The sequence below is a fragment of the Sturnira hondurensis genome, unplaced genomic scaffold (genome assembly GCF_014824575.4).
Source record: "Sturnira hondurensis isolate 20B ecotype Veracruz unplaced genomic scaffold, ASM1482457v3 Scaffold0008640, whole genome shotgun sequence".
NCBI lineage: Eukaryota > Metazoa > Chordata > Mammalia > Chiroptera > Phyllostomidae > Sturnira > Sturnira hondurensis.
Genome location: NW_028081271.1, coordinates 22383331 through 22410567, shown reverse-complemented (window position 1 = coordinate 22410567; position 27237 = coordinate 22383331). Strand labels below are relative to the sequence as shown.

Here is a 27237-nt window from a genome sequence, read left to right as displayed (position 1 = left end):
TTCTCGGAGTGGAGTAGTTGTTCCATATACAGTATCCCACAGCTGATTTAGTCACATTCACATTTTAACATCATTTGCAATACTTCCTTTCAACAAACCCAGAACATGTGCTGCATACAAGGCAACGTGCTAGGTGCTTTGGGCAGTAAAAAGGGAACAATAAAGTACTGAGAGAAATGATGAGGTAGAACAGAGATGGACCACAAAATGGCAGAGAGAAACTTTTCCTGAAATTCAGTTGCAAGAGGGATTAGGGATTCATGGAACAAATAGGTAGGTAGGGCTTTCAAAAATTGGGCAGGGTCTGCACTGGTGGAGAGGTGTGGGAAAGGCATTTTTGAGGCAGGGAGTACCACTGCATGAAACTCTATGGCAGGGGCGGGGGTATGGGGAGGCATTGAGTAACACAGTTTGAAGTGAAGTTCCTGAACAATGTAGGTGGGAATTGATTTCTTTATTATTCAAAACATATGTTTTTTGATTTTAGATTGACAGGGAGTGAAAGAAACATCAGTTGGTTACTGCCCAACTGGGGACTGACCCCTTAACCTATGTATGTGCCCTGACTGGGAATTGAACCCACAACCTTTTGGTGTGCAAGATGACTCTCCAACCAACTGAGCCACCCAGCTAGGGCTGTAGGTTGGAATTTAGATTACGAGGACTTTAAATGCCAAAGTGAGTCTGGATTTAACTTTGTAGGCAATGGAGAGGCACTGAGGTTTTTGCTCCAGGTGAGGGATGAATTGAGCATGCCTTAGGGAGGCATATGAAGCAAGTGCTCCCTGGGGAGAGAGCAGCCCAGGGAGCTGCGAAGGCTCCCAGAGCAGCCACCACAGTGCTATAAAGGAGAAATGAAGGGAGGAGAAGAACGCACCTGCGCACGACCTGCTAACACAGCAACCTGCCAACTGCTGGTTCAGACTAGAAACCAGTTTTTGAGCCATTTTCCCCTATTTTGCTTTCCTGTTCATCAGAAAGAATAAACACCCAGACCAGTCCACACAAATTATGTTATCTAAGGAATGCTGCTTTCTGCTTCTCTTAGACGACTTTCCCAACCGATGTGGAGATACAACCCATACACCTGGCTGCTGCCCAACAGTCATTGCTAGCAGCCCAGATCTGAGAATAAATCTGCTGATGCAATGCTTGCTGTTGCATCCGCTGACAGTTTCTTGGAGACGAAAAATGTGGTTGTAGGTCTCTCTCAGCTGTTGTAAGTCTGCTCCCTTAAAGAGGTTTTTAGAAGAAAAGGAGGTTCAACACTTGAAAGGAAGACACTCTAAGGCCCCAGAGCTGGATTCAGTGGCAGGGTGTGGGTGGGGGGACCCACTTCCCTTGAATGCTGAAGTCCCAGGAGTAGTTAAATAAATGTAGTTCATAGAAACCAAGTCACAGATTTCTTAACTTCTGACAGCTTACACGTTTCCCTGCGCAAGCAACAGATTTTATTTTAGATAGATGTGTCTTTCATTCAGCCATTTCAGAAAATCAGGGCTAGGGGACACCAGTAAATAGGACTCCCAGCTCCTGAATCACCAGGCAGGAATCCAGCTGGTTTCATCCCCTCCCCCTTGTGTGAGGAGCTTTTCTGCAGAGTCGGGTTAATGAAATGAACCGAGGCAGTCAAGCCTCCTGGGATAGAAATGCAAAGTTAACATTCCTCTGAGTGAAGTCCTGGAAACGAACCGTACACTGGATAAAGACAATTGCTCAGAAGAGGCCACCAACTGAGCTACAGGGTGAACTTCCCGCCTTGCAAGACAGACTCATTTAAATTCTACTGAAATACACTCAAAGAACAGCACATCATTAACCAGGGTGGGTTAGGAAATTCAGGATAAAATGTCTGGAACTTGCCCGGAGAAGGAAATGGACACAAGGCAAAATCAAATAGGATTGTCGTGTAATATTCCCCTTACTATCCCCAGGCAGTTAACAAAAGAAATAGACACTAACAGACTGGAAGAACAAGACAGACTCTCAGGTAACTGAGTAATGAGTCTAAATGGGTCAAAACTCAGAACTGCTGTCCTCCTAGGGCCCCACCCTTAAGTCTAGTTATCAAAAAGTGTCAGAAATGCTTGGTTCTATGTTTACCTAGAAAGCCAGACACTCACACAATCTCCAGTACTTGGGATCCTGTAAGAAAAGTCCTTGGGAGATTTTTAGTTTCATATTCAATTACCCTTTTAAAATTCTAACAAGAAATTAATCTCATTGTTGACACAGAGTCACCACCTGCTGGTCAAAAAGCAAAGTACAAGTATAAAATATACCTGGTCACACCCCAAAGCTAGGAAAAGAGCCAGGCCAAGGGAAGAGATACTAATGACTAAGATAGCTAGAATGGAAATTAAACACTGTGCTAAGTGCACAGGAAGAAGTATTAAAATCTCTGTATGACCACGAGGGACTTACCAAAGGAAATGAGCACAGCTATGGGATAACCACCAGTGTCTACACTTCATCAAAATTCTCAATGTCTTTCTTACCTTCCAAGGAATCTCTACGGCAAGTTAAGATGTTTAGAGCTTGAAGCCCTGTTTCATGTCAGAATTAATCAATAAAGATCAAGAGAAAGCATTAGAACAGACATCAGCAGTTTTAATGGTTTTGTCTTTTACACACTGGGGAAAAATAATTTAATCTGGACCTTTGTTCTCACAAGCTTAAAAATGTTGTATATATGGTCCTTTCTGGGTAGCTCGGTTGGTTGAAGCGTCGTCCCATGCACCAAAAGTTTGCAGGTTCAATCCCTGGTCAGGGCATATATGGGAAGCAAACTATGTGTATGGCTTTCGGTCTGTTGGCTGAAAAGCTCCTGCTCCTGAATTATTTCCTACTGCTTCTATGGAGGCATTCCTGGCCCAGCACCATCGTTAGTCCTAATAACAAAACACTTAGTACACGGAGGACTGGTAAAACTCAACTTTATTAAGACTTAAACAGAGAAGATGGTTCTGCACACGTTAAACACATGCAACTCCACAGCTTGATCGAGACGCCCTGCACTGTCACACTAACACGTGGTGGTGGTAGGGATGAGGCTGCGCTGCTCTGCACAGGTGTGCTACGCAGGCACTGCGATCGTTACTTCTGTGCTAAGGTCTGCAGGTCCCAGAGCCCTAGATACATTTTTTTTCTCCTTAACCTTGCTTGAGATTAGGATGACCTGCCCCGAAGGAACTAAAACTGCTGGGCTCAAAACACTAAAAATATTCAGGGACCAACTTGGTTGTTTTCTGTGCAAGTTTAAAATCCTCCAGGGCCCTCGGGAGAAGTAATGCTAAGTGTTCTACAACCTGCAGACAGAGATGTTTCCCTACCACAGTAGGTGTGTATGTGGGGCATAGTAATCTCGACAAGTTCTGGAGTGATGAAATCTGAAACAGTGTATCCCAGAGGAAAACCATGAAGCAACATGACCCTGCAACAAAAAAAAGTCCAGCAAGTAGGAAGTTCAAACCAGAAAAACAAATCACTTAACTATTTTGGAAATAAGTCTTTGGAGAAAAATCATAGGGTTTGCAGACTACAGGTCTTCATTTTCCTCCATGCACGAAGTAGAGCACACTATCACTACTTAAGCTACAATTTTTAGAAAACTGCCTTTTATATAAATGTGTAAATGGGCAGCAGAGCCACCAAACTAGAATAAAAATCCCCCACTGGGAAGCCCGAGGTAACCCTCCCGTTGCCATGTTTCTGAAGTTGGGTTACGCATTACTGACACTGCTCCTCTTCCTACAACGTTAGTTTTATTCAAAGATTTGAGGGACTTGCTGGGGGCTGGCCTTAGAAGAAAAATGGAGTGCTAGATATCTATTGTTAATAAATATATTACAGAGAACAAAAGACTGAGGAAATAACTTTACTGAGCAGCTTCAAGGATGAACCAACCACACCCTCAATGGTAGGCATTCTGTTTAATTCTGGTTACAGATGGAAAAGTCTCAGACCAGCTGGCTCGGGACCCTGGAGCAGCCCAGCACTGACTGAGGAAAATAAGGAATCACTGGGTTACAGTTGGGCTACACCTTTGTGAGGAATGAGCTGACCGCCTACGCTCCGATACTATGAAATACAAAATACAGCTGCCTTGGCCTGGCTTTTCTGAAATTCCTCAGGGTAACAGGAAAAGGCTGGTGCATTCTGTAAAGTGAGTAGAACTGTTCTGGGTTAGGAAAAGAGGTGTTCCTGGCAGTCACCACCGGGAAAACGGCAAGTCACCTCCCTGAAGATGACAGACCAAGTCCTAAAGGCAAGCGGCGGCTAGTATCTGAAACCGGTCAGAAAGCCACGGTCTTCAAGGGAAGATCGGATTCTACTGGGGCTTTCCATATCAACAGTGGACTTGAGTTGAGAAGTTTCTAGTTCATTTCTAGAAGCACAAAAATTTTTTTTTGATATATGAAAGTAGAGGGATCAGAAATAAACGAACTCAGCTGTATTCTTTTCAACCTTCCTCAATGTGGAGATTTGCTTTTCTCGCCACTTTCACTTTGGGTCCTCATACTTCTTTCACACTATCTCTACTTCCTTCCCTCACAGATCAGACCTATACCTGGCCTTTGCTATACTAACATTCATTCTCTTCCAAACTTTCTTTCCCTCCTTCTTCCTTTTTTCCTTCCTTCCTCCCTCCCTTTCTTCCCTCTTCCTTCCTTCCTACCTACCTACCCACCTTAAAAATGATAACAAAGAAGTCTTTCATTGGCTTTAGATAATAAAGCCAAACAAGTAACAGATGCTAGCGTTTTCCTAGGGTGACCATGGTAAAAATAGTTATATATGATATCAGGTATCTCTGGCCTCCATCGCACAGCTCCTCTTTGAGAACTGAGTTGGTGCTGACTGCGTTTCAGTCCTGTCCCATCCTCCCTGGCGACCCTTTTCTCCCTTGATTAGTTCCAGGCACTGAAGGCTAAGAAAAAAGGGAGTGGGTGGGTCCAGAAGGGAACTGACCTAGGAGACAGGCTGATATTTTTTTACTTTTAGACAAGTAAGAAAGGAAAAAGTGTACGTGACTGTTCCCTTCACAAAACTCTCCCTTCAGGTTCGAACTTGGAACTTTCCAGCTTTGGTCATGTATTTTATTCCCTTAAAGGGTTTGTACTTCTCTCCATACATGTCCAGACGGTTCACTTTGAGTCCTGGAAGGAAGGGAGAAAGAATATGACATAAGCATAATTCACGGAAGCAGGTAGCATAACTGTTCAAATTCATTTCCATGCAAAGAGATCAGTGGGATAAAGACAGTAGTAGCAGTGAACCAGAAAAAGTTTCAATTTATTACATCACTTACATGAAATTGATAGATTCTTCATTATTAGTATACACACTGATAATAAAAAATTTCTGCAACCAAAAGCTATCCTATTAGAAGACCTGTTTCTAAGTGGAAAGGGTAGAAACTTGTTGGGAACTACCCTGCCTATTTTCAGAAACTGTAACCCCCCCTTGGCTAAGGCTGAGTGAGAGACCTGGAGACCCTAAGCCACTAAGGAGACAAAGCTTATCCCCCTGGCAGGAGCACGGCCTCTGCCCACTTTACTTCATCCTGCCTGGCCCCCAGTGTATGACTGGTTAGCCAATAATGGGTAAGATTCCTCAAGGGAGGGACAACCTAAGACAGGCATGGTCATGAGGGGGCCCTCGGGGAAGGACTTGGGGGGCTATGGAAAAAGGGGTGGTGAACCCTTACTACTGGGCTTTGACATAGCCTGAGTCCTCATTCTGGCTGCAAGAAGTCTCCTGATCTCTTGGCTACCTTAATTCCCCTACCCAACTTAAGCCTGAAACAATGCTGGAGGTGGGTGCAGCCTTGTGCTAGAAAAGGCAGGTTCCCCTGGGCAATCAGGCCTAAGAAAGAATACATAAAATCCTGTGAAACCTGCTTTGCTAATACCCTCAATTTAAATAAGGGTCCAAGCCTGAAATGAGTTTGTATCCCCAAAGTTCTACGGCCCTTTAGCTATTTGACCCTGACTCAAAATAGGCCCTCAGAGTTCTTTGAATGTTATCTGTTTGAGCATTACTGCCTGACAATGATTGATGAGCTTTCCATATATGCCCTGTATTCCTATGCAAATTAAAGCCAATAGAAGCCTGTCAAGGCAAGGGTCGGGGTGGGGCACTCTCCCCTTGACAGAGTGGTTGTGCTACCCCTTTTCCTCCATAGGACTTTGGTGGTTCATGTGAATTTGTCTCATCTCATTCATAATGGTGCAGACACTGGGGGCCGGTGCCTGCATCAGAAAGTTATACACAGACTGAAATGTGGGTAAAGAAAAAGACCACTGTATGTTTTTCTCTAGTCATTATACTGAGTACATGAATTAATAATGATACCAAATCAAGAAATTAATAATGAAATAAATTATAGTCAAATGAATGAATAAGGGAAAATAATAAATTAATAAATGAATGCTTTCTAACTATTCTCACTATACTAAGCTAAATATTTTATATCACATAAAATTTTAAGCTTATTAAATATTTTCAGATGAAAGTTTATAACTTAAGTGAATTCTAATCACGTAATTTAGACAAGGCCTGTTGGTAAAGACAAACAGGAACTTCACATAATGTCCTTTCTATCTTACAGAATTGTTCAAATGGTTCGATAAGATATGAAATGAGCTTAAAACAGTGCCCAGTACCCAGTAAATGCCCCATAAGTGGTAACCATTATTATTACTACCATCCTATGGTATATGTAGACTGCAGCAACCAACTGGGGTAGGCCCCAGGGTTCTTTCTACAAGATAATAAAAGCAAATGTGAAAGTGTCCTGAAGTTGGGGGAAAAGAGGGGAAATTATCCTTTTTAGTCACCAGATGAAAGAGCAGAAACATTTCCACACTGAAGACCTACGAAACCTCAATGCGACAAGCCTCGGAGACTCAACAACTGCCCGGGAACACCTCTGCCTACCGATAGTGTTTCTTTCTCATCTGTGTCTTAGACAACTTTTATTCAGGCCACTGAAGCCAACTTTAAAGCAAGGATTGTAAACTTTCCCCAGAAATGGATTTCACGGCTAGAAAGGATTTCACTGAGGATTACAGGTCAGGCCATGAAACTAAATTAGATAAGCAGGAAGTCTTTCTGTTCTCTTCAGAGCCACCTCTGCTGTGGGCACTTACCAGAAATGGCCAGCTGCTGGATCTTAAACTGCAGGTTAATTGTGGGGTTCTCATCTGGCTTGGAAGCTCCAGCCTGAAGACTCATGGTCCCCTTCAAACTTGGTAGCTTTTGGGGATTTATTTTTCCGACATCCCAAGACAGCATCTTCAAAGAAAGAAGAGTTACAGTGGAACCTTTCATGTGAGGGTGCTGAGCTCTAACCTCAGGCCATCGGTTGGCATATTACAACTTGCCTCTAGGGTGTTTCTCAACGGAGAATCCTATTTGTTACCCTAAATTGTCTCAAGGGAAAAACAATGTCCCTTTGACTGATTACCTCTTTCAACAAGGTATAAAGTCTATGTGGAGAGCTCCGGCAGGGTTACTTCTATTTGAGATCAGCAATTCAAAACCTCCTGCTTATTCTCCTACCTTGGTAACTGGGTCAAACGTATGTGTTCCCTGAGATGGAGTAAGGCTCATATTCAGGACCCCTCTGGGCATCTGGCTGGTGACGATCACTCCCTCGATGGTCTTCCCCATAGTCTGCTTAGGTCCCACTGTTATTTCAAAGCGTCCAAGTGAACTACTGTCCCGGAAATTGATGCTATGTTTGACATACACTGGAATTGCCACCAGGCTGGAAAAGAGATAGACAAAAGCCCATTTCATTAATGTGTTGCCAAAATGGCACCCTTTCCTCCTTGTCTGCCCTGCTGGCAACTCTTCCTCCCCTGTCTACTTCCTTACTCATCTTAAAAATGAAGCACAGGTAAAAGCCCCTAGTAATCTTTTATTTGTTTCTTTATGTAAAGCTAAGATGCTGTCCAGTAAGTAAACTAACTCTTCCAATGACTCTTTGAATAATACTCACAAAATTAAAGCGTATACTAAGCCTACTATGAGAAAGGCATTATAAACAAAAATTAGGAGTCACCATATTTCTGTTTTATTTTGTGACATGCAGCTGATAATTATCTGTACTTGGGAGAGTAATATTCATACATTATACACATTAACTAATTTCTTTTTTTAAAGATTTTATTTATTTTTAGAGAAAGGGGAAGGAGAAAGAGAGGGATAGAAACATCAATGTGTGGTTGCCTCTCACATGCGCCACCCCCCCCCGGAACTGGCCTGCAACCCAGGCATGTACCCTGACTGGGAATCAAACCAGCGACCCTTCTATTTGCAGGCCCGCGCTCAATCCACTGAGCTACACCAGCCAGGGCGTATCATTTCTTGAGAGAGACCTTTCACCTGACCTTGTCTGATCCTTAATAAAAGCCCTGTGAAGTAGGGTAAACTGTCCTGACTTGACAGAAGAGGAAACAGAGAAGTCAGAGAACAGTAACAGTTCCTAATACACATTAAGCACTTCCTGAGTGCCACTATGCCACATGCTTTATCTATTACCTCATTTAACCTTCCAATCGGTATGAAGTAGGTACTGAGTGGATACTGTCCTGATATCACACATGAATACTGATACATTTAACCTCATTAAGTAACTTGCCCAAGGTCATATATCATAAATACTGAGGATGTGAATTAAGTCTAGGCAGTCTGATTCCAGAGCCTCTGCTCTCAAGCACTCAAGACAGTTTTATAAACTATTTATTCCAAATCACAAAGAGCAGTACTGGCGGCTCTGAGGTCTTGTAGCTCTCCTCAGTCCACACACCTTCTACCATATGCCTGATGCTTATAAAAACCCTTAGACTCATATTGCAGAGAATGTCCAAGACCAAAAATCGCTGCATTTAGTGGTTTTCATTGCATAATTTAATGCTTCTTTTGGGTTGGGGGGTTGAATACAGGTGTACTCAGATTCCAATTTGAGGAAAAAACAATGTTCTTTAGACATATAGTAATGACAACAAAAATAACAGCATCAAACTTAATGAGCACCAACTTTCTGATAAGAACTATTTAGATTCTCTTATTTAACATTTATAACAAGGCACTTTTATTATTTCAACTTACAGATAAGAAAACAGACCCAGAAAGGGTAAGCAACTCAGTTGAGGTCACCCAATTAATAAGTGTAGAAGCTGGAATTTGAACCTGGGTAACTCCAGAGCCAGAGTCCTATCACTATGGATACGAATCACATACGTGTGCACACATACATACTTAATCGTAAGGGCTGCTTACTTCTGGGCACTGACATGGTAAGAGAGCAGGCGAAAGTTTCCATCAGGAGGGATGAAGGAGAGAATACGCTCAGATTCCCAGCGCTTGAAACGAACACAAGGATGGAAGCTGACATCATCCAGCAACCTGGGGTTCTATAGTTACCAGTCAAGGAAAAGCAAAAAGTAGGAATTAAACACCCGTCTTTCTTTCAGGAGTAATTTAGATGTTGTTTTTACTAAAACACATACACACACACAAATTCTGTAGTTACTTATAGAAAAGTCAAGCCTGACAGAGCTGTGAGGATGTCCTTAATCATTTTTTTAAAGATTTTCTTTATTTTTATTTTTTTTTAAAGATTACTTATTTGTTTTCAGAGACAAAAGGGAAGGAGAAAGGGACAGAAACATCAAAGGGTTGCCTGGCCCACAAACCAAGCATGTGCCCTGACTGGGAATCAAACAGGAGATCTTTTGGTTCACAGGCTAGAACTCAACCCACTGAGCCGTACCAGTCAGGGCATGATTTTATTTATTGATTTTTAAAGAGAAAGAAAGGGAGGGAGAAAAACAGGGAGAGAAACATCTCCCTGTTTTTCTCATTTAGATGAGAAACATCTAAATGAGAAACATGGACCAAATAGCCTCTAGCACACCTCTCACTGGGGACCTGGCCCACAACCCAGGGACGGAAATCGAACTGGTGTACCTTCACAGGTTGGTGCTCAACCCAATGAACCATACCAGCCAAGGCCTTAATTATACCTTTTGTTCCATTTCATTCTCACAACTCTGTCTTTCCAAAAGCATTTAATTTCCCCTCCAGAGGGCTATAACTGTGGTCCAGACTTTTACCATGAAGGACAGTGTAAGGTCCGGCATTCCAGTCAGCTTGACACAGGCATCAATCACCCCCTGGATCTCAGCGGTAACGGTGGAACCTGAGACGGCAGCAAGACAAGAGGAAGGCAGGAGGTTACTGAACTCTCCTCTGTTCTTCCCAACTCATTTCCCTCTTCCTGCCCTCCTTCCATTTCTTCCTTCCTCTAGCCCTCCCTCATTCTCTTCCTTCTTTCCATCCGTCCAATTCATCTACCCAACACTGTCCATCCTTCCAAACATTTATCAACTATGTATCAAGTATGAGATACTTAGATGAAGTAATGGGAATAAAGAAAATTAATGAGATACTTAGCCTAAAGGAGTAGTCAATCTAGTACCAGAATCACATAGAATATCATAATCTTAACCAATGGTTCAGAAAATTCCATATCAGAATTGCTTTCCCTGAGGCCACCGGCGAGCTGTGCAGCTATACTGAATGGACATGCTGGGCCTTTATCTCCCAGGATCCCTCTGTAGCATTCGTCATTGTTGACCCCCTTCTTCCTTTTCCGAATCCTCCCCTCTCCCAGTTTCCTACTTGTCTCCCTCAGTGCCTTCTGCAGACTGATTTCTTGTCACATCCTCTAAATGTCTCTGACTTTTCAGTTCCAAATTTCTCCTCTTTCACTCAGCACTCCCCCCTTGGGGTATTTCATCTACTGTTCCAGGCTTCAATTTCTACTGATGGCTAATTATTTCCTAATCTTTGTTTCCAGTTCAGCCAGATGGACAGCTCCATTTAGATGTCCTGGAGGCACTTCACACTCTACACCTGACAGTGAACTCACTGTCTTCATTCCTGGACCTGCTCTTTCTATTTTCTGTATCTTCATGATGATACCACCTATTCTGTTGCTAAACCAGAATATCCTTGACCACTTCTAATTGTCCATTGCCCATAATCAATCAATGATCATTTCTTCTATGTGACCCCTATCTTAGAACTCATCTGTTTGTTCCTCTCCACCCTCACTACTGTTGAGGATACCTGTATTTTGTGACTTTGGTAATAGCGTTCTGCCTCCCCTACCTTCGGTCTTACCCCATTCCAAGCCCTTCACACTGCAGCTGGACTGATAGTTTCAAACTACAAATCTGTTCAAGTTACACCCCAGCTTAGAATTTTTTAATTGCTCCAAATAACCCTCCTTAAAAAAGCATACAAGCCTCTTCATGATCTAGCCATCTAATTGTTGTTTTGTTTTTTTTAATTGAGGCAAAACTTACAGTAAAATGCCAAAATCTTAAATGTACAGCTGAATGAATTTTTAAATATGTATATGCCTATGCAAATATCACCCACATCAAGATGTGAAACCTTTTTAGCATTCTACTATGTTCCTCTTGCCCAACCTAATTAGTCCAAGTCCTTAAAATTCTGACTTCTATTACCTTAGATTAAGTTGCACCTGTTTTCAAACTTCATATAAATGTACATAACCTACGCATCCAAGTTTCTTGCTCAACACTGTGAGACTCATTCATGTTGTTGGCTGTATAAATAGTTATTCTTTTTCATCGTTGTATAGTATTCCATTGTTGGGCCATATCAAAATCTATTTATCCTTTCTATTACTAATGAATATGTGCAGTTTTTTTCAGTTATGAACTAATATGAAAAGCTGCTATGCCTAGTTTTAAAGCCTCAATACTTACTTTCCTTTTTTATTCTTCTCAATCCAGTCATACTAAACAACTTTATTTCTCAACAATATTTTACTTGTCTTTAAGTGTTTGCACATACTTAACTCCAAAATAGATGAATGTCTTAAAAAATTCTATTCATTCCACCAATAAAGCATAAACATTCACTGACACAGGCACCAGTAAGCACTGTCCATGGTGTTATGGCTGAGACAAGACAAATTCACACAGACTACCGAGTCCTCTGGAGGAAAATGGATGGTACAGCCACTCTCTCAAGGAGAGAGGGCCCCACCCCGACCCCTGCCTTGACAGGCTTCTATTGGCTTTAATTTGCATAGGAATACAGGGCATATATGGAAAGCTCATCAATCATTGTCAGGCAGTAATGCTCAAACAGATAACATTCAAAGAACTCTGAGGGCCTATTTTGAGTCAGGGTCAAATAGCTAAAGGGCCATAGAACTTTGGGGATACAAACTCATTTCAGGCTTGGACCCTTATTTAAATTGAGGGTATTAGCAAAGCAGGTTTCACAGGATTTTATGTATTCTTTCTTAGGCCTGATTGCCCAGGGGAACCTGCCTTTTCTAGCACAGGGCTGCACCCACCTCCAGAATTGTTTCAGGCTTAAGTTGGGTAGGGGAATTAAGGCAGCCAAGAGATTATGGGACTTCTTGCAGCCAGAATGAGGACTCAGGTTATGTCAAAGCCGAGGGGCAGGGGTTCATCACCCCCTTTTTCCATAGCCCCCCAAGTCCTTCCCTGAGGGCCCCCTCATGACCATGCCTGTCTTAGGTTGTCCCTCCCTTGAGGAATCTTACCCATTATTGGCTAACCAGTCATGCACTGGGGGCCAGGTAGGGTGAAGTAAAGTGGACAGAGGTGTTGCTCCTGCCAGGGTGATAAGCTTTGTCTCCTTAGTGGCTTAGGGTCTCCAGGTCTCTCACTCAGCCTTAGCCAAGGGGGGGTTACAGTTTCTGAAAATAGGCAGGGTGGTTCCCAATAATTCACCTCTTTAGATTTTGTTCTGTATGAGTGGGATACCTCTCTTATCCTCTACCCTTTTAACTTTCCCTCCCCTACTAGACTTTAAGCAAGCTTATGTAGCCATAGCCTGTCTTTCTTTCTCTTTCTCTTTGTAACCCCTCTTGATTCCTATATTTGTATAACCTCACTGTCAACAATAAAATAACATTATAATCATTATCAACAACAGCAGCAGCTACAGCAAAGGTATTTCATAAAAAGGTCCAGAAGTTTGTATATGGAACACAATTCAGGACACAATTAGGGCTTCAAAAATATTTAGTGGCATAACTCAGAAATTATTAGTAAAAAAATGCTGAATATACCATCACTGAACCAAAAGCCAGCTGCCACTCACCCACATTTACTGACAAGAATCTCTGAAGGCTCGTCATGGGGAAGATGAGATTCCCACCACTATGCTGAGTGACAGCACATAATGACTAATTGTCCCTCTGAATGACATTCCTCTCTTAATTATTTGCAAAAAATTGTTGTTTTCCTATATTATTCAGAATGGGAATATTATAGGTATTCAATGACTTAGTTACTGGGCTTACTTTTCTCTTTGAGAGCTTGTTTATCTCATCTTTTTAAAAATTTTTATTAAATTTACTGAGATGGCATTGGTTAACTGTGCAGGCAACAAGGAACTGGCAAGAAATATTCAAAGTCATGAAAAGCAGGGACCTACAGCCAAGACTGCTCTACTCAGCAAAGCTATCATTCAGAATCAAAGGGCAGATAAAGTACTTCCCAGATATACAAAAATTAAAAGAGTTCATCCTCACCAAAGCATTATTACATGAGATGTTAAAGGCACTTAATAAAAAGATCAAAACTATGAATAAAATGGCAAAAATTCAAATCTATGACTAATTGACTCTAAAAAACAAGCTAAGCAAACAAGAGGAACTGAGACAGAATCATGAATACAGAGACCATTTTGATGGTTGCCAGATAGAAGGGGGTTGTGGGGAAATGCGTGAAAAAATAAAGGGATTAAGAGGTATTAATAGGTAGTTACAGAGTAGCCATGAGGATGTAATGTACAGTGTAGGAAATGGAGTAGCCTAAGGACTGGTATGCATGACCCATGGACATGAACAAAGGTGGGGGGATTGCCTGAGGGAGTGAGGGATGCTGGGTGGAGGTGGGGCAAAGGGGAGAAAATCAGGACAACTTTAATAACATAATCAATAAAATGTAATTTGAAAAATAAAGTACTTAGGAAAAAAGTAAATAAGAAATAAAATAAATAAAAGTGTGACACAAGCATTGGTCTGCATTGTCAGGTTTTTATTGCCTTTTTCAGCTCTACTGAGGTGTACTTAACTAATAAAAATTGTATATAAGCTGCACAACTTTATATTTTGATATACATGAACATTGTAAAATGATCACCAAAATCAAGCAGATTAACATATCCATCATCCCAGTTATTTGTATTTGTGTGTGTGTGTGTGTGGTGAGAGCACTAGCAATCTCCCCTCTCTGCAGATTTCAAATATATAAAACATATGTGAAGTGAGGATGTGTTGATTGAACTAGATGGGGTGAGGGGACTCCTTTAACAATGCCACTGTAGTCACTGCTGTCCATTAAATCTCCAGAACCCACTCACCTCACATAACTGAAACTCTGTACGCTTTGGCCGACATCTCCTCACTTGCCCCTCCTCCTAACCCCCGATAACCACTCTTCTGGTCTCTCTGCTCTCGTAAGTGAGGCCATGGGGTACTTGTCTTTCTGTATCTGGTTTATCTCAGTTAAGTGTAATGCCCTCCAGGTTCACCCATGTTGTTGAAAATGGCAAGATTTCCTTCCTTTTTTATGGCTGAATAATCTTCCACTGTATGTATAGATCTAGCTCACATTTTCTTTACCCATTTGTCTGTCAACAGACATTTAGGTTGTTTCCAGGTCTAGGCTACTGTGAATAATGCCACAATGAACATGGAAGTGCAGATACCTCCTCGAGATACTTATTTCGTTGCCTTTGGATATAACCAGAAGTGGGATTTCTGGATCATACGGTAGTTCTATTTTTAAGATTTTGAGTAACCTCCACACTGTTTTCCATGATGGTTGTGCCAATTTACATTCCCACCAACAGTGCACAAGGGTTCCCTTTCCTCCACATCCTTTCAACATTTATCTTTTGTCTTCTTATAATGGCCATTCTAACTGGTATGATGCAATATCTCATACCTTTTATTTGCGTTTCCCTGATGATTAGGAATTGTTGAGCACATTTTCAAATACCCTCTGGCCATTTTTATGTCTTCTTTTAAAAAATGTCTAGTCGTGTCCTGTGCTGATTTTTTAATCAGGTTATTTGGTTTTTTGTGCTGTTTTGCTCGAGTTGCATGAATTCCTTATGTTTTAGATATTAATCCCTCTTCAGACGCATGGTTTACAAGTGTTTTCTCCATTTACAGGTTGCCTTTTCATTCTGTGGATTGTTTCTTTGTTGTGAAGCAGCTTTTTAGCTTGATGCAATCCCTTTTGTCTATTTTTGCATTTGTTGCCTTTGCTTTTGGTGTCATATCTGAAGAAAATCATTGCCTAGACATATCAAAAAGTTTTCTCCCTATCTTTTCTTCTAGTGGTTTTATGATGTCATGTCCTATGTTTACATCTTTAATCCATTTTGCACTGATTTCTGTATATGGTGAGGTAAGGGTTCAATTTGATTGGTCTGTAAGTGGATATTCAGTTTCCCCAACACATTTAATGAGGAGACTATCCTTTCCCCATTGTATATGCGTGACACTCTTGTTGAAGATCAGTTGATTATAAATGTGTGGTTTTATTTGTTAGCTCTGTATTTTGCTTCATGTGTCTCTATATCTGTCTTTATTTCAATTCCATACTGTCTTATTTAATGTAGTTTTGTCATATATTTTGAAATCAGGAAATGTGAAGTTCCCAGCTTGATTCTTTCTGCTAAAGGCTGCTTTGGCTGCTTGGGGTCTTTATTGGTTCAATATGAATTTTTTTTCCCTATTTCTACCAAGAATGCCACTGGGATTTTGATGGGGACAGCACTGAATCTGTAGAACACTTTGGGTATTATCAACATTATAATAATATTAATTCTTCCAATCCATGAATACAGGTGTCTCTCCATTTATCTGCTGTTTAATTTTCTTCATCAATATTTTATAGTTTTCAATGCATGAATCTTTCATCTCTTTGGTTAAGTTTATTTCTTATTTTTGTTGCTATCATAAATGGCACTGTTTTCTTCATTCCCTTTTAGGATAGTTTGTTGTTTGCATATAGAAATGCCACTGATTCTTGTATGTTGGTTGTTTATACTAGAACTTTATTGAATGTATTAGTTCTAAGAGTTTTTTGTTGAATCTTTAGGGATTTCTACATATATGATTATGTCAACTGCATCATTATATTGAAGTCCACTTCTAGTACCTAGCACAGTGCTTGACACAAAATAGGCACCAGATTAAAATAAATGATTTTGAATTGGGGGATAAGTCTAATAGCAAGCACTGCATGAAAGGGGCTTCTTTGTATTTTCATAGTTCAGAGAACAGGCTAAAGGCACCTACCTGATTTATCAATGATGGCATCAATCTCTTCAATCACATCGAAATAGGCCTCGTTATTGGTATATTTCACCCCAGTCCGTCGCCATGGCACCACTGACAGCTGCCCAGTGGGAAGCTGGTCACCCACATTGGTGCTTCCTGAGATAATGAATATTACTGTAATTTACTTTCAATTTTATAACTGGATATAATCAATTATCTCATAACCATATAATACTTCCCTAGATGTTTCTATGCTCCCACTATTCATTTAGTCAATTAAAGATTTTTTTGAAAAAACAGACAAGAGTTTTCCCAAGTTCTATATGGGCAACCTAGTTTACTTTAAAAATTTGTCGCCATCTGGTCTGCCTTCTCAAGCAGAATAAAGGTTAAAATAGTTACCTGAGAAACAGATATCATATTTTGGTTTTGAAAGTAACTTGAACTTGGTCTCTCAAATTTCACAATAGCTTGCAGCTTAAATAATGTATTGGCTTTCAGTAGAGATGGTAATCTACATATTGATATAAAATTTTCATGGGTAAAAACAGTATTCTAGTTTGAGATAGATTCTTAGTACATTTATGCTAGGTATTAAAATGTACACATCAACATAATCTTTCTCATACCACTACTGAAACTTAGAAAAAGAATACAAATTACATCTTCCTCTATCTCTAAGAGTTATACATCAATTCCTCAATTTGTTTTTCCCTCACAAGCATCAAAAATATTTTTAATTCAAAGGTTCTATACTAAAATTATGAAATATTATAAATAATTCAAAATTTTGTTCTCCTGGATCTTTTTAACCTAAAGAAAAAAAACATTAAACACACACATATTCATCATGTTTACAAAACATTTAAGCTTTTCAAAATGGTTCTCAGATACCTTTTTCTAGATTTAAGTGAGATTCTGGAAAATGTTTTAACAATATTCATAAATGATCAGGTGCTAACTAGGCTTTTTAAGGTTTAAAATGAGCCCCCAAATTTTGAAAAACCCAACAAATGTTTTCTTAAAAAGTGTGCTATATATTAAAGTATGTCATCAAGCTTTAATAATTAAGTGAGTACGATAGTAAGGCAGAAAAGCCCCCCCAAAAAAGATCAAGAATCCACAGTGATTTAAGTACAAGATAAGAATATCACTTGAAAGCAGAGGAGAAAAGATAAATTATTCAAGGAATAGTGCTAGGAAAAGTGACTGAAAATTTGGAGAAATAAACATAGAGCTTTACTTTATATTGATTACCAAAATAATTTCCAAATAGACTAAGTAATTCAATCCAAAAATAAAACTGTAAAAGAATTAGAAGAAAACACACTTTTTATTTTTCTTAAGATTTTATTTATTTATCTTTAGAGGGGAACAGAAGGAGAGAGGGAGAAATATCAATGTATAGTTGCCTCTCGTGCACCCCCTGCCAGGAACTGCATCCCCTGCTGGGAACTGGCCTGCAACCCAGGCATGTGCCCTGACTGGGAATCGAACCGAAATCGTTTGGTTCGCAGGCCCGTGCTCAATCCACTGAGCTACACCAGTCAGGGCGAAAATACATTTTTTAAAAAAGACTTTCCCTTGTCCAAGATCCAAAAGACATTCTCTTAGTATTGGTGAAGGGAAGTGCAAAAAAAAAAAGAAGAAGACATTCTTATGTTTTCTTCTAACTGTTACAGAGTTTGTTTGTGTTTATATCTAGCTGGACCTTATTTCATATATAGAATATGTAGGAAGACTTAATTTCTTTTCTGTATCAAAGCTGATTCCCCTAGTACAATACATTTAACAACTGGCCCCAGGCCCACTGATTTGATATATGACCACATCTATTTATACCAAATTTCTATAAATACAAGCATCTGTTTTTGGACTTTCTATTTTATCCCAATCATACTTGCCTACTACTGGGCCAATACTATATTTTTTAAATTACCAAAACTTCATTATATATCTTGTACCTAATAGGACACACTCTCTTGTTCTTCTTTTAATGTTTATTTTCAAAACTGTCTTGGTTTTTATAACTTGGTTTTTATAACCTATTCTATGAATTTTTGTCTCATGTACCATATGAACTTAGTATATCTTGATACTATGTGACAGGGTAATCCTTCCAACCCCTTTCTAATTCTTTTTCAAAATCATCCTGGCTACTGTGCATATTTATTCCTTTTAAAATGTATTTTTCAATTGGTCTGTCAAATTCCTTGTAAGCCCTATTTATATACTTAGCAATTTACATCCAAAATGCAAAACCTTAATGAAGAATGATTATCTTCATTAAATCAAAAAATTTTAAATGTGGCTACACAAACAATGCCATGTAAAATGTCAAATGACAAGACAGATTGTGAGAAAATACCTGTAACAGAGTATTCAAAATATATAAAGAGCTCCCACAAACCAACATGTGCATTCCCAGTACACAGGGTCCAGTAGAAGGAAGGCCTGCTCGAGTGTGGTTAGTAGGTGCATGAATGTCTCACACGAGATGGACAGCAATTTGAACATTTCTCCTAAAGTGTCATATGGTGTGCTTGAGTGTGATGTTGTTATATTACAGAATTACATGCTTACGATTTTGTAATAAAAAAGGGGTGTTATTTGTGCTGGACCCTATATATCATAGTCCAATACCCTTAAATGAAAAAATTATTTTAAATTGCAGTAAAAAGGAAAAGCATTTCAACATAAAAAAATGGGCAAAGGACACAGAAGAGTAGTTCACTATAGAGGAAAAACAGTCAATAAACTCTCGAACAGCTTTTACATTCTTAGTAATATAAAAATGAGTGTAAATTACAAGATATCACTAAGCTATCTAATATCCACAGTTTTTAAAATTAATACTAATAATAATGATAATAGGGTTGGCTAGGGTTCATAGACACTGCTAAGGAAAGTGTAAATTGGTATAACTTTTCTGGAGGGCAGGTTGGCATAATGCATTCAAGTCTGTAAAATGCGCACACCGTTTGGCCCAGCCCTTCTATTTCTAGTACTGAAATGAAATCATCCTAGATGTGCACAAAGATTTAAGTATAAGAATGCTGATTTCTTGTAATTTAAAAGAACAAAAAATCAGAAACATTAACATAGATTGAGTAAATAATTTAGGGTCTATTCTATATGGCAGGAAATTGTAAAGTCACTAAAAATTATGTAGAAGGATAGTTATTATAATGAAATATGATATCATATTCATTATGATAGTTATCGTAATGAAATATTTGGTGAATAGTATTCACAAAATATTGATAAAAGGTTAAGTTTTAGTCTATGTACAAGAGTAGTTAAAAAATTCTATCTATTCATCTACAATCTATCTGTCTAGAAAAGATAAAAAATATATATACAAGTATGTTAAAAGTGCAGTGGGCCCTGGCTGGTGTAGCTCAGTGGATTGAATGCGGGCCTGTGAACCAGAGAATCACGGTTCGATTCCCAGCCAGGGCACATGCCTGGGTTGCAGGCCAGTTCTCAGCAGGGGAACTGGTTGTTCCAATGAGAGGCAACCATACATTGATGTTTCTTTCCCTCTCTCCTTCTCTTCCCCTCTAAAGATAAATTTTTTTAAATCTTTTTTAAAAAGTGTGTGGGATTAAGAATTAATTTCATGTTCTTTGTACTCTTCTCTATTTCCAACATTTCTACAATAATCATATGTTTCTTTTGAAATCAGAAAAAAATTGTTTTTCAATTGTTTTACTTCATTCTGTCTTTGAAATCAGCGTATTTTCTACATAATTAAACTCTCTTTCAGGTCACACTTCAAAACTATAAAGAACAAAATTAAAGTGCCTGGACACTTGAGATCCCCACAGACAGGCATTCACAGCAATGCGAGGACCAGACTAAGCCACACCCTCGCTGGCCACAGCTTTCTGTGGGTTTGCCCTTTGTCCATACCTGTTATGGTGTTGACAACCGTTCGAAGAATGGTGGGAGGCTTTATCAGTTCTTTGAGGATGTTTGACTCAGTAGCTAATGGAAACCCATTATCAAGCATCTCTTCCAAAACCTCATAAACCACAACCACGTTGTCTTTGATCACGGGCTCTGAACAGACTCCAAAATAATCCTGATGAAAAGACAGTGTATACATTTAGCACTCAGAGACTGTCATGAAGTGAGAGAATGTTCCCAGAGAATAAGGATCTGGTTCTGCCCATATGTATTTACTCAATGTCTAGGATATTCTTCTACAACAAGGGAATGAGGCATAATCAGAGTTCTCTTAAAAAGAACACTTGTAGTACCAGTGTCATTACTAACTTCTTTTATAAACTGGAGTAAGTCATTTAGCCTCCTTGGGTTGGTTTCTTCACCTAGATAAAATACACAGAATACAAAACTAAATCTAAACGATTACATGTGCTTATGAACAAGAATTTGAAAGAACTATAATACTTGATATGACATTCTTTGGAAGTGAAAATCTTCATCCGTTACTGTGTGCTACTGCTTGACATTCACGCAGCAAATAAGAATTTAGAGGGAAATAAAATAAAATGAGGGGTATGAGCAAGCACACTAGAAAATCACTTTGTATCATCCCTACTCTAAGATGTTATGATTCTAAGAATGCTTTGTCTTTTTATTAACAAAGGCTAAATTTAGATACTAAATTATCTGGGTTGTGGAAAAAGCACTGGATTCCAAGTCAAGACCTGGGTTACAATTGTCACTTACTAGATTACTAGATTAAGTCTTGCTAATTTGGGTCTTGATTTCTTTAACAGTATAATCAGGATAATACCACTGGACACACAGGGCTGTTGTAAGAACTCGGCCTGATTGATTAAAAGATAACATGTGAAAGTGCTTTGTAAAGTAAAAAGCACTATGTAAATGCAATGCATGATGCTAAAATGATTTAGAAAAAAAATATCTGTGGTCATTTGGCATACCCTTCTAGCAATGCCAATCATGTCTTATCCTAGACCTCTGAGATGGTTACATGACCTTCTTAAATTCATCCACTGGACGGAAACTGACTCCTTTTTGAGACAGCCCATTCTATTCATGGACAGCTGATTACTAGAAAGTTATTTTGCTAAACTAAAATTTGTTTCCTAGATCTCCCTTACAGAACAAGTTTATAAACTAGTCCCACAGCTATCTGAAGACAACTACAGGATTTCATTTCAGTATTTTTTTCTTAAAATTTTTTATCATTGCCTGAGGTCATTTTTTCATTGCTTTTAGAGAGAGAGGAAGGGACAGCAGGAGAAAGAGAAAAGCATCAATGCGAGAGAAAAAATATCAATCGGTTGCCCCTGGTATGTGCCCGGATCAAGGACTGAACCCACAATCTAGGCATGTGCCCTGACCAGGATCAGACCCACAACCTTTCAGTTTATGAGATGAGGCTCCAGCCACTGAGCCACAGCAGCCAGGGCTTCACGATTTGTACTTAGGCCCAAACTCCCTGTTTGATCTTTCCACTGTTTGTGCCATGGTATGATTTCTAGATCACTTTACCCTCTTGCCATTTCTTTGAACACGCTCCAGTTTTCCCATATTCTCCTCAAATTGTGATATTCAAAATTGATGACAGACTCCAGATGTGATTTAATTACATCAGATAATGTCAATTACTGAAGTCATTCCAATATCCAAGAGCACTTAGAAATATGTTTCTAAAACAAAAAGATTTCTTCTTTAAAATCAAGAAGTTAAGGCCCAAAATGTTACACATTCCTTCCCAAGAGTGACTTTATTTTGAAAGATAAATAAAACATATCACTAGATTTTATAAATCAGGCAGAATGTGAACCTGGCAGTTGGAAAGGGGACTTGTAGGTATGACGCATTGCTACAGCAAACATGCCTGCAATCCTATAGCTGAAACTCTTCCGTTATAGTCTAGTCCTAGAAATATAATACAGCCAGAAAGAACACGTATCTCAAAGACACCCGAATCAGGATATCTCCATCGACTTTTAACAAATGCATCAAAAACAATGCATCCAACTTCAGACAAGTTCTGAAGTTCCAAACTTTTAAACCAGCAACTTTATTGTTTTCTCGAAATCTTCTGTGGTTTCAACTAAACAACTTTTCTCACTTCCTATCTTATAATTAGCTACATCGTATCAGCATGGCAATATGAAGCTGATGTCAGGTTTCACCAATGGGACTGTTCATTTTAGGACGGGGTAAAGATTCCTATGTGGAAATCCTAACAGGGCCCAGTCAGAGCAGTTTAAGTTCCTGACTACTGGTTTCTATCACTTACAGTTCCTCCACACACTGGGCTTCATAACTCTCAGGTTTTCACTGTGTGAAGGAACCACATGCCACGTGAAAACTGGAATCCTGGAATAACACTGCCACAAAGTATCTGTGGGAAAATTCTAAAATATAATTCCTTTGGAATGAAAGCTGTTCCAGGCATGTGATCTAGATTTAAGTGCAAATGAAAGGACTCTTTGACTTATTTTTCATTATTTACCATAACATTGGGGTCCTCCTTCTCTTCTCATTCAGTTCCACAATTTCTATATTCATGTGACTAATTCCAGACTTCACATGACATCAAAGTTGAACCAAAGTGCCCCTGCTTCCCATTTATCATCTGAGCTATACAAATACCACAAGAGTAAGTAGTTCAGCAAAGTCTTTTAGGAGAGGATTTCACTGTCTAAAACCAGAGTCTGAGCAAAGCTCAAAATCTGTGCTATAAATAGTGCTGACATCCCACTCCCCAAGATCTTCAAATCTATTCCTGAAGGGAAAACTCACAATGAAAACTGTCTTGTAAAATGTGTGCTTAAATTCTTTTGGGTACAGAAGAATTTTCAATATTAAGCCTGCAACAAGGAGCTTCTATGCTGCAGATAAGCACCCTAAACCCATGATGAAGTACAGGTTCACAAATTACCCTTGCCAGGGAGGATGAAAACTAGCCTTACTTAGCTTTTTCTCTTTTAAAAAAATATTTTATTTACTTATCTTTAGAGGGGGAGGGAAGGAGAGAAATATCAATGTATGGTTGCCTCTCGTGAGTCCCCCACTGGGAACTGGCCTGCAACCCAGGCATGTGCCCTGACTGGGAATCAAACCGCGACCGTATGGTTCGCAGGCCCGCGCTTAATCCACTGAGGCACACCAGCCAGGGCTTAGCTTTTCTACTTAAAAAATATACATATATCTTTATACACTCATCACTTTTTGATGCAACTCAAAGCATGTAATTAACAATGGTTAGCATCAAGTCCACTATTTTAAAAAACCTCCCAAAACTAAAGTCCTCTGATTTGTGAACAAGGTGTCAGACAATTCCAATCTCCAGAACTAAAATGACCATACACAATCATACCAAGTGGGGTGGCTTTCTCATGTAACAGGTGCAAAAGAACTCAATTTGTCATTCTAGATGCTGCCAATTCAGTAAGCAGAATCAAGAGTCTTATCAGATGAAGCCCTGGCTGGTGTAGCTCAGTGAATTGAGCATGAGCCTGCGAACCACATAATCACAGTTCGATTCCCAGTCAGGGCACATGCCTGGGTTGCGGGCTAGTTCCCAACAGGGGACTCTTGAAAGGCAACCATACACTGATGGTTCTCTCCTTCTCTCCTTCCCTTCCTCTCTAAAGAAAAATAAATAAAATCTTAAAAAAAAGAATCTTATAAGATGGGGAGGAAGTGAGCAGTGTTCGAGTTTCAATTTTTTAAAAAGGTTCCATAATTGGACTGAATACAATGGAGCCAGAATAAGAAAGATAGTTTATCGTTTACATGTATGAACCTTGTCACATTCACGCACCTGAAATGTGTCCACTACTCGGTGAAGGAACTCAATGACAAATAGAGGTGGGACCTCCGTCTGGATCACAGCCACGAAGAAGATCTTGTGCCGGTATACACTTAAGAGATAGTGGTGAGGGGTAGGGATGACTGGTGGTACGTTTTCTGCCTCAGTAGCTCTCTCTTGTGCCTCAAAAAAGTAATCACAAACAGAACGGCTGACCACGCTTTTCCAATGTTTCTCCAGGAAAATATCTCCTGAAGAGTTGATCAAGAAAAGGCTGTGAATCATGGTGGAGATTGCCAATAGGAGAGAAAGTATTTTTCAGTCTGAACTCCTCAGGACTCGACAAATTTTCAACCCTAAAAAAAAGACAAAAGAAGTTACGATCCGGTTTCACTGAACCAAAACACCTTCTCCATCTTTCCAGCGGCCCAAGTGTTATTCACCCTTCATGAACAGACTTAAGCCTTCCTCTATGGTGTGAAATTGAACTACCCCTCCTTTGAATTCCTAAGGATAATTACCAGCTATCTTATTTGTCAATCAATCATATACTGCCCAGTTATCCATACTAGTGCCTGAATCATGTTTATTTAAAATTCAACTTAATTTGTGGATGTGCATTTTTCTCAACTGGACTTTAAGCTTGAGAAAAATAACATGCTTCATGTTTTTTGTTGCCTCACTCCACAGTGCTCTCTGACATAAAGCGGGCTTCAAAGAATATTAATGAGATTCATGTATTTGGTCACAACTCACACACATATATATTTATACTTGTGCAGTCTCAAATGGTAGCCATTAGCCAAATATGGCCAGTGAGCACTTAAAATGCAGCTGGTCTAAACTGAGATGTTCTGTAAGTGCGAGATACACGCCAGATTGTGAAGGACTTGTATGAAAATGAGATTTTAAGATCTCTTACCAATAATTTAATACTGATAAATTAATTTTGATACTTAATATTGATATTTTAGATACACTGGGTTAAATACATTAAATTTATTTAACCTTAAAAAATTTTAATGTAGTTAGTTGAAAATGTAAAATTAGTCAATAGTATGTGGCTTGAATTATATTTCTATTGGACAGTGCTGGTCCATGGAATGGAAAGCTGTCATTGTGACCTTTATTCATTCAGTCAATTTCCATTCTGTAAATATGTGATGTACAAGGTTCTGCGTTGGATGCCTTAAAAAAAAAAAATCCCTCTGGCCGTGAACAGAAGTTCAATCCCCAGTGAGGTCACATGCCTGGGTTGCGGGTTTGGTCCCCGCTAACCCAAGTCGGTTAGCATACAAGAGGCAAATGGATCGATGTTTCTCTCCCTCTCTTTCTCCCGCCATTCCCCCCTCTCTAGAATCAATAAAAAGAAAAAAATCCCTCTGGGAATAACTCTGGTCCCTCAGGCGACAGCATCTCTAGGGTACCAGTTCCCAGGATGAGGCAGACGCACTGTACCCGAACTGTGTCCATTCTGCGAACTGGCCCAGGAGGTTTTACACATACCGCAAAGGCCTGTTGTACCAAGTGCCCCAGTGCGAGCTTAATCCCTCTGCGGGTGGACAAGACAGCCAGAGGGAGGGGAAGCTGAGACTAGCTAGGATGCGGATGAGGGAGAGACGGCTGCCGAAGTGGGGTATTTTTGCGCTGGTCCCAGCCCAGCCCTGCCGCTTGTGAGCCATAAGTGATCGACATCGTTTGAGGGCAAGGGGGCGGTTTAAAGTGCGTGCACACTTAGGAGGTGAAGAGTCACCAGTTTGCACTCGTGCGTTGCCATAGCAACAGTATCCCCTCCTCCCTCAGTCATCCGCCCGAAAGGGGCCACCTCCGCAGCCCGGTGCTCGATCCCTATCATCTCCCCGCCGCTTTCCACAGCGCGGAGGTTAAGTCTGCTGACATCTCGTAACCTCACCCGCGCGCGCCCCCGTTCAACCCGCGCGCCCCACCCCCGACCCCGGTCGGCAGCGAGAGCGCGCCACCGCCTTCCCGGACCCAGGTCCCCAGACCTCCTCACCCGGCCTTGCTCTTCGCAGCGCCCACCTTTTTCGCCGTGCGGACAGGCCCCGCCTCCCCACCCCACCCCACCCCATGCCCTCCCTTCAGCCTGTCGCCGCTCGCCCGCTGATTGGCCGGCCTGCGGGCTTTGCGCCAGAGACCGAGGTCTGAAAGCTTCGGATTGGGCGTCAGTGATCTGCTCCTCCCCTCTGATTGATCGCAGTTCGCGGCGCAGCACGTTCTCCGACTCAGTTCTCCAGCTGGCCCTTGTTCGGGTTTCGTAAATATTCCATTGGTGCAGGTCTGTGGCTCCGAGCCCTGATTGGCTGTCGCGAACAGTCACTGGCCGCCAGTCACGACTAGGCCTGGCGGTATGTGTTGTCACCTGCGTAACCGTGGAATATGCCTGGAAGGGATGCTAAAGAGTGTAATTTCCAGAGCATGATTGATCGGATACCGTATCATGGATAATAAATCATGAACAGTAATAACTACTCTCTGTTTAAAAAAGAGGCAAGACGCCCTGTCATTTATGTGCGTTGGGTAAAGAAAAGGTGATAAGCAGTATTGTCTCTCCAGAGCTCTGGACCTGATTCAGGCGGCTTCTCCCAGCCCCAACTAAACCACCACCTGCTTGACTTGGGCAAGGTACTTAACCTTTCAGAATCTCAGTACCCAGACCTGAAAACGGGGGTGGGGTGGGGTGTTAGGTAGGTATCTCTCCAAATTGCATTGGTGCGCTAATGACTTTGATACTGCTATTTTAAGTGATTTGAGTCATTGTGATCCAGATAAGTGTGAAGTCAGAACACAAGTTTCAACTTCAGTTAAACGAAAAATTAATGAATGGGATGAGGTGTAGAAAGTGTTTGCCTCGGTTCCTGGAACATTGTAGGTGTTCAATAAAATGGTAAACTGTGGTGACAGTGGTAATGATGTCTACCTAGGCCACGAGGGTATCACCCTGACTATGCTTTACCTTGTTGGTAAAATGGAGCATGGGTGGCGACTGCTCATTTACCAGGACCGTGGTAAATGTCTGTCGAAGATGGAGTGGATTGTTCTCTGCCATACTATCTAAGGGCAATAG

At 40.4% G+C, this 27237-nt stretch overlaps 1 protein-coding gene across 1 annotated transcript; it reads right to left on the bottom strand.

Moving 5' to 3' along the window:
- Positions 1-2919: 2919 nt before the first annotated feature.
- On the bottom strand, positions 2920-26226 carry AP3M2 (adaptor related protein complex 3 subunit mu 2). The gene is made up of 9 exons (XM_037055457.1): positions 26167-26226; positions 24165-24508; positions 20303-20474; positions 16406-16543; positions 10128-10213; positions 9292-9425; positions 7567-7774; positions 7155-7299; positions 2920-5159 (listed from the first exon to the last, which is right to left on the bottom strand). The coding sequence occupies exons 2-9, from the start codon at positions 24435-24437 to the stop codon at positions 5059-5061; spliced, it is 1257 nt and encodes a 418-aa protein (XP_036911352.1). The 5' UTR covers positions 24438-24508; positions 26167-26226; the 3' UTR covers positions 2920-5058.
- Between the last annotated feature and the right edge of the window lie 1011 nt (positions 26227-27237).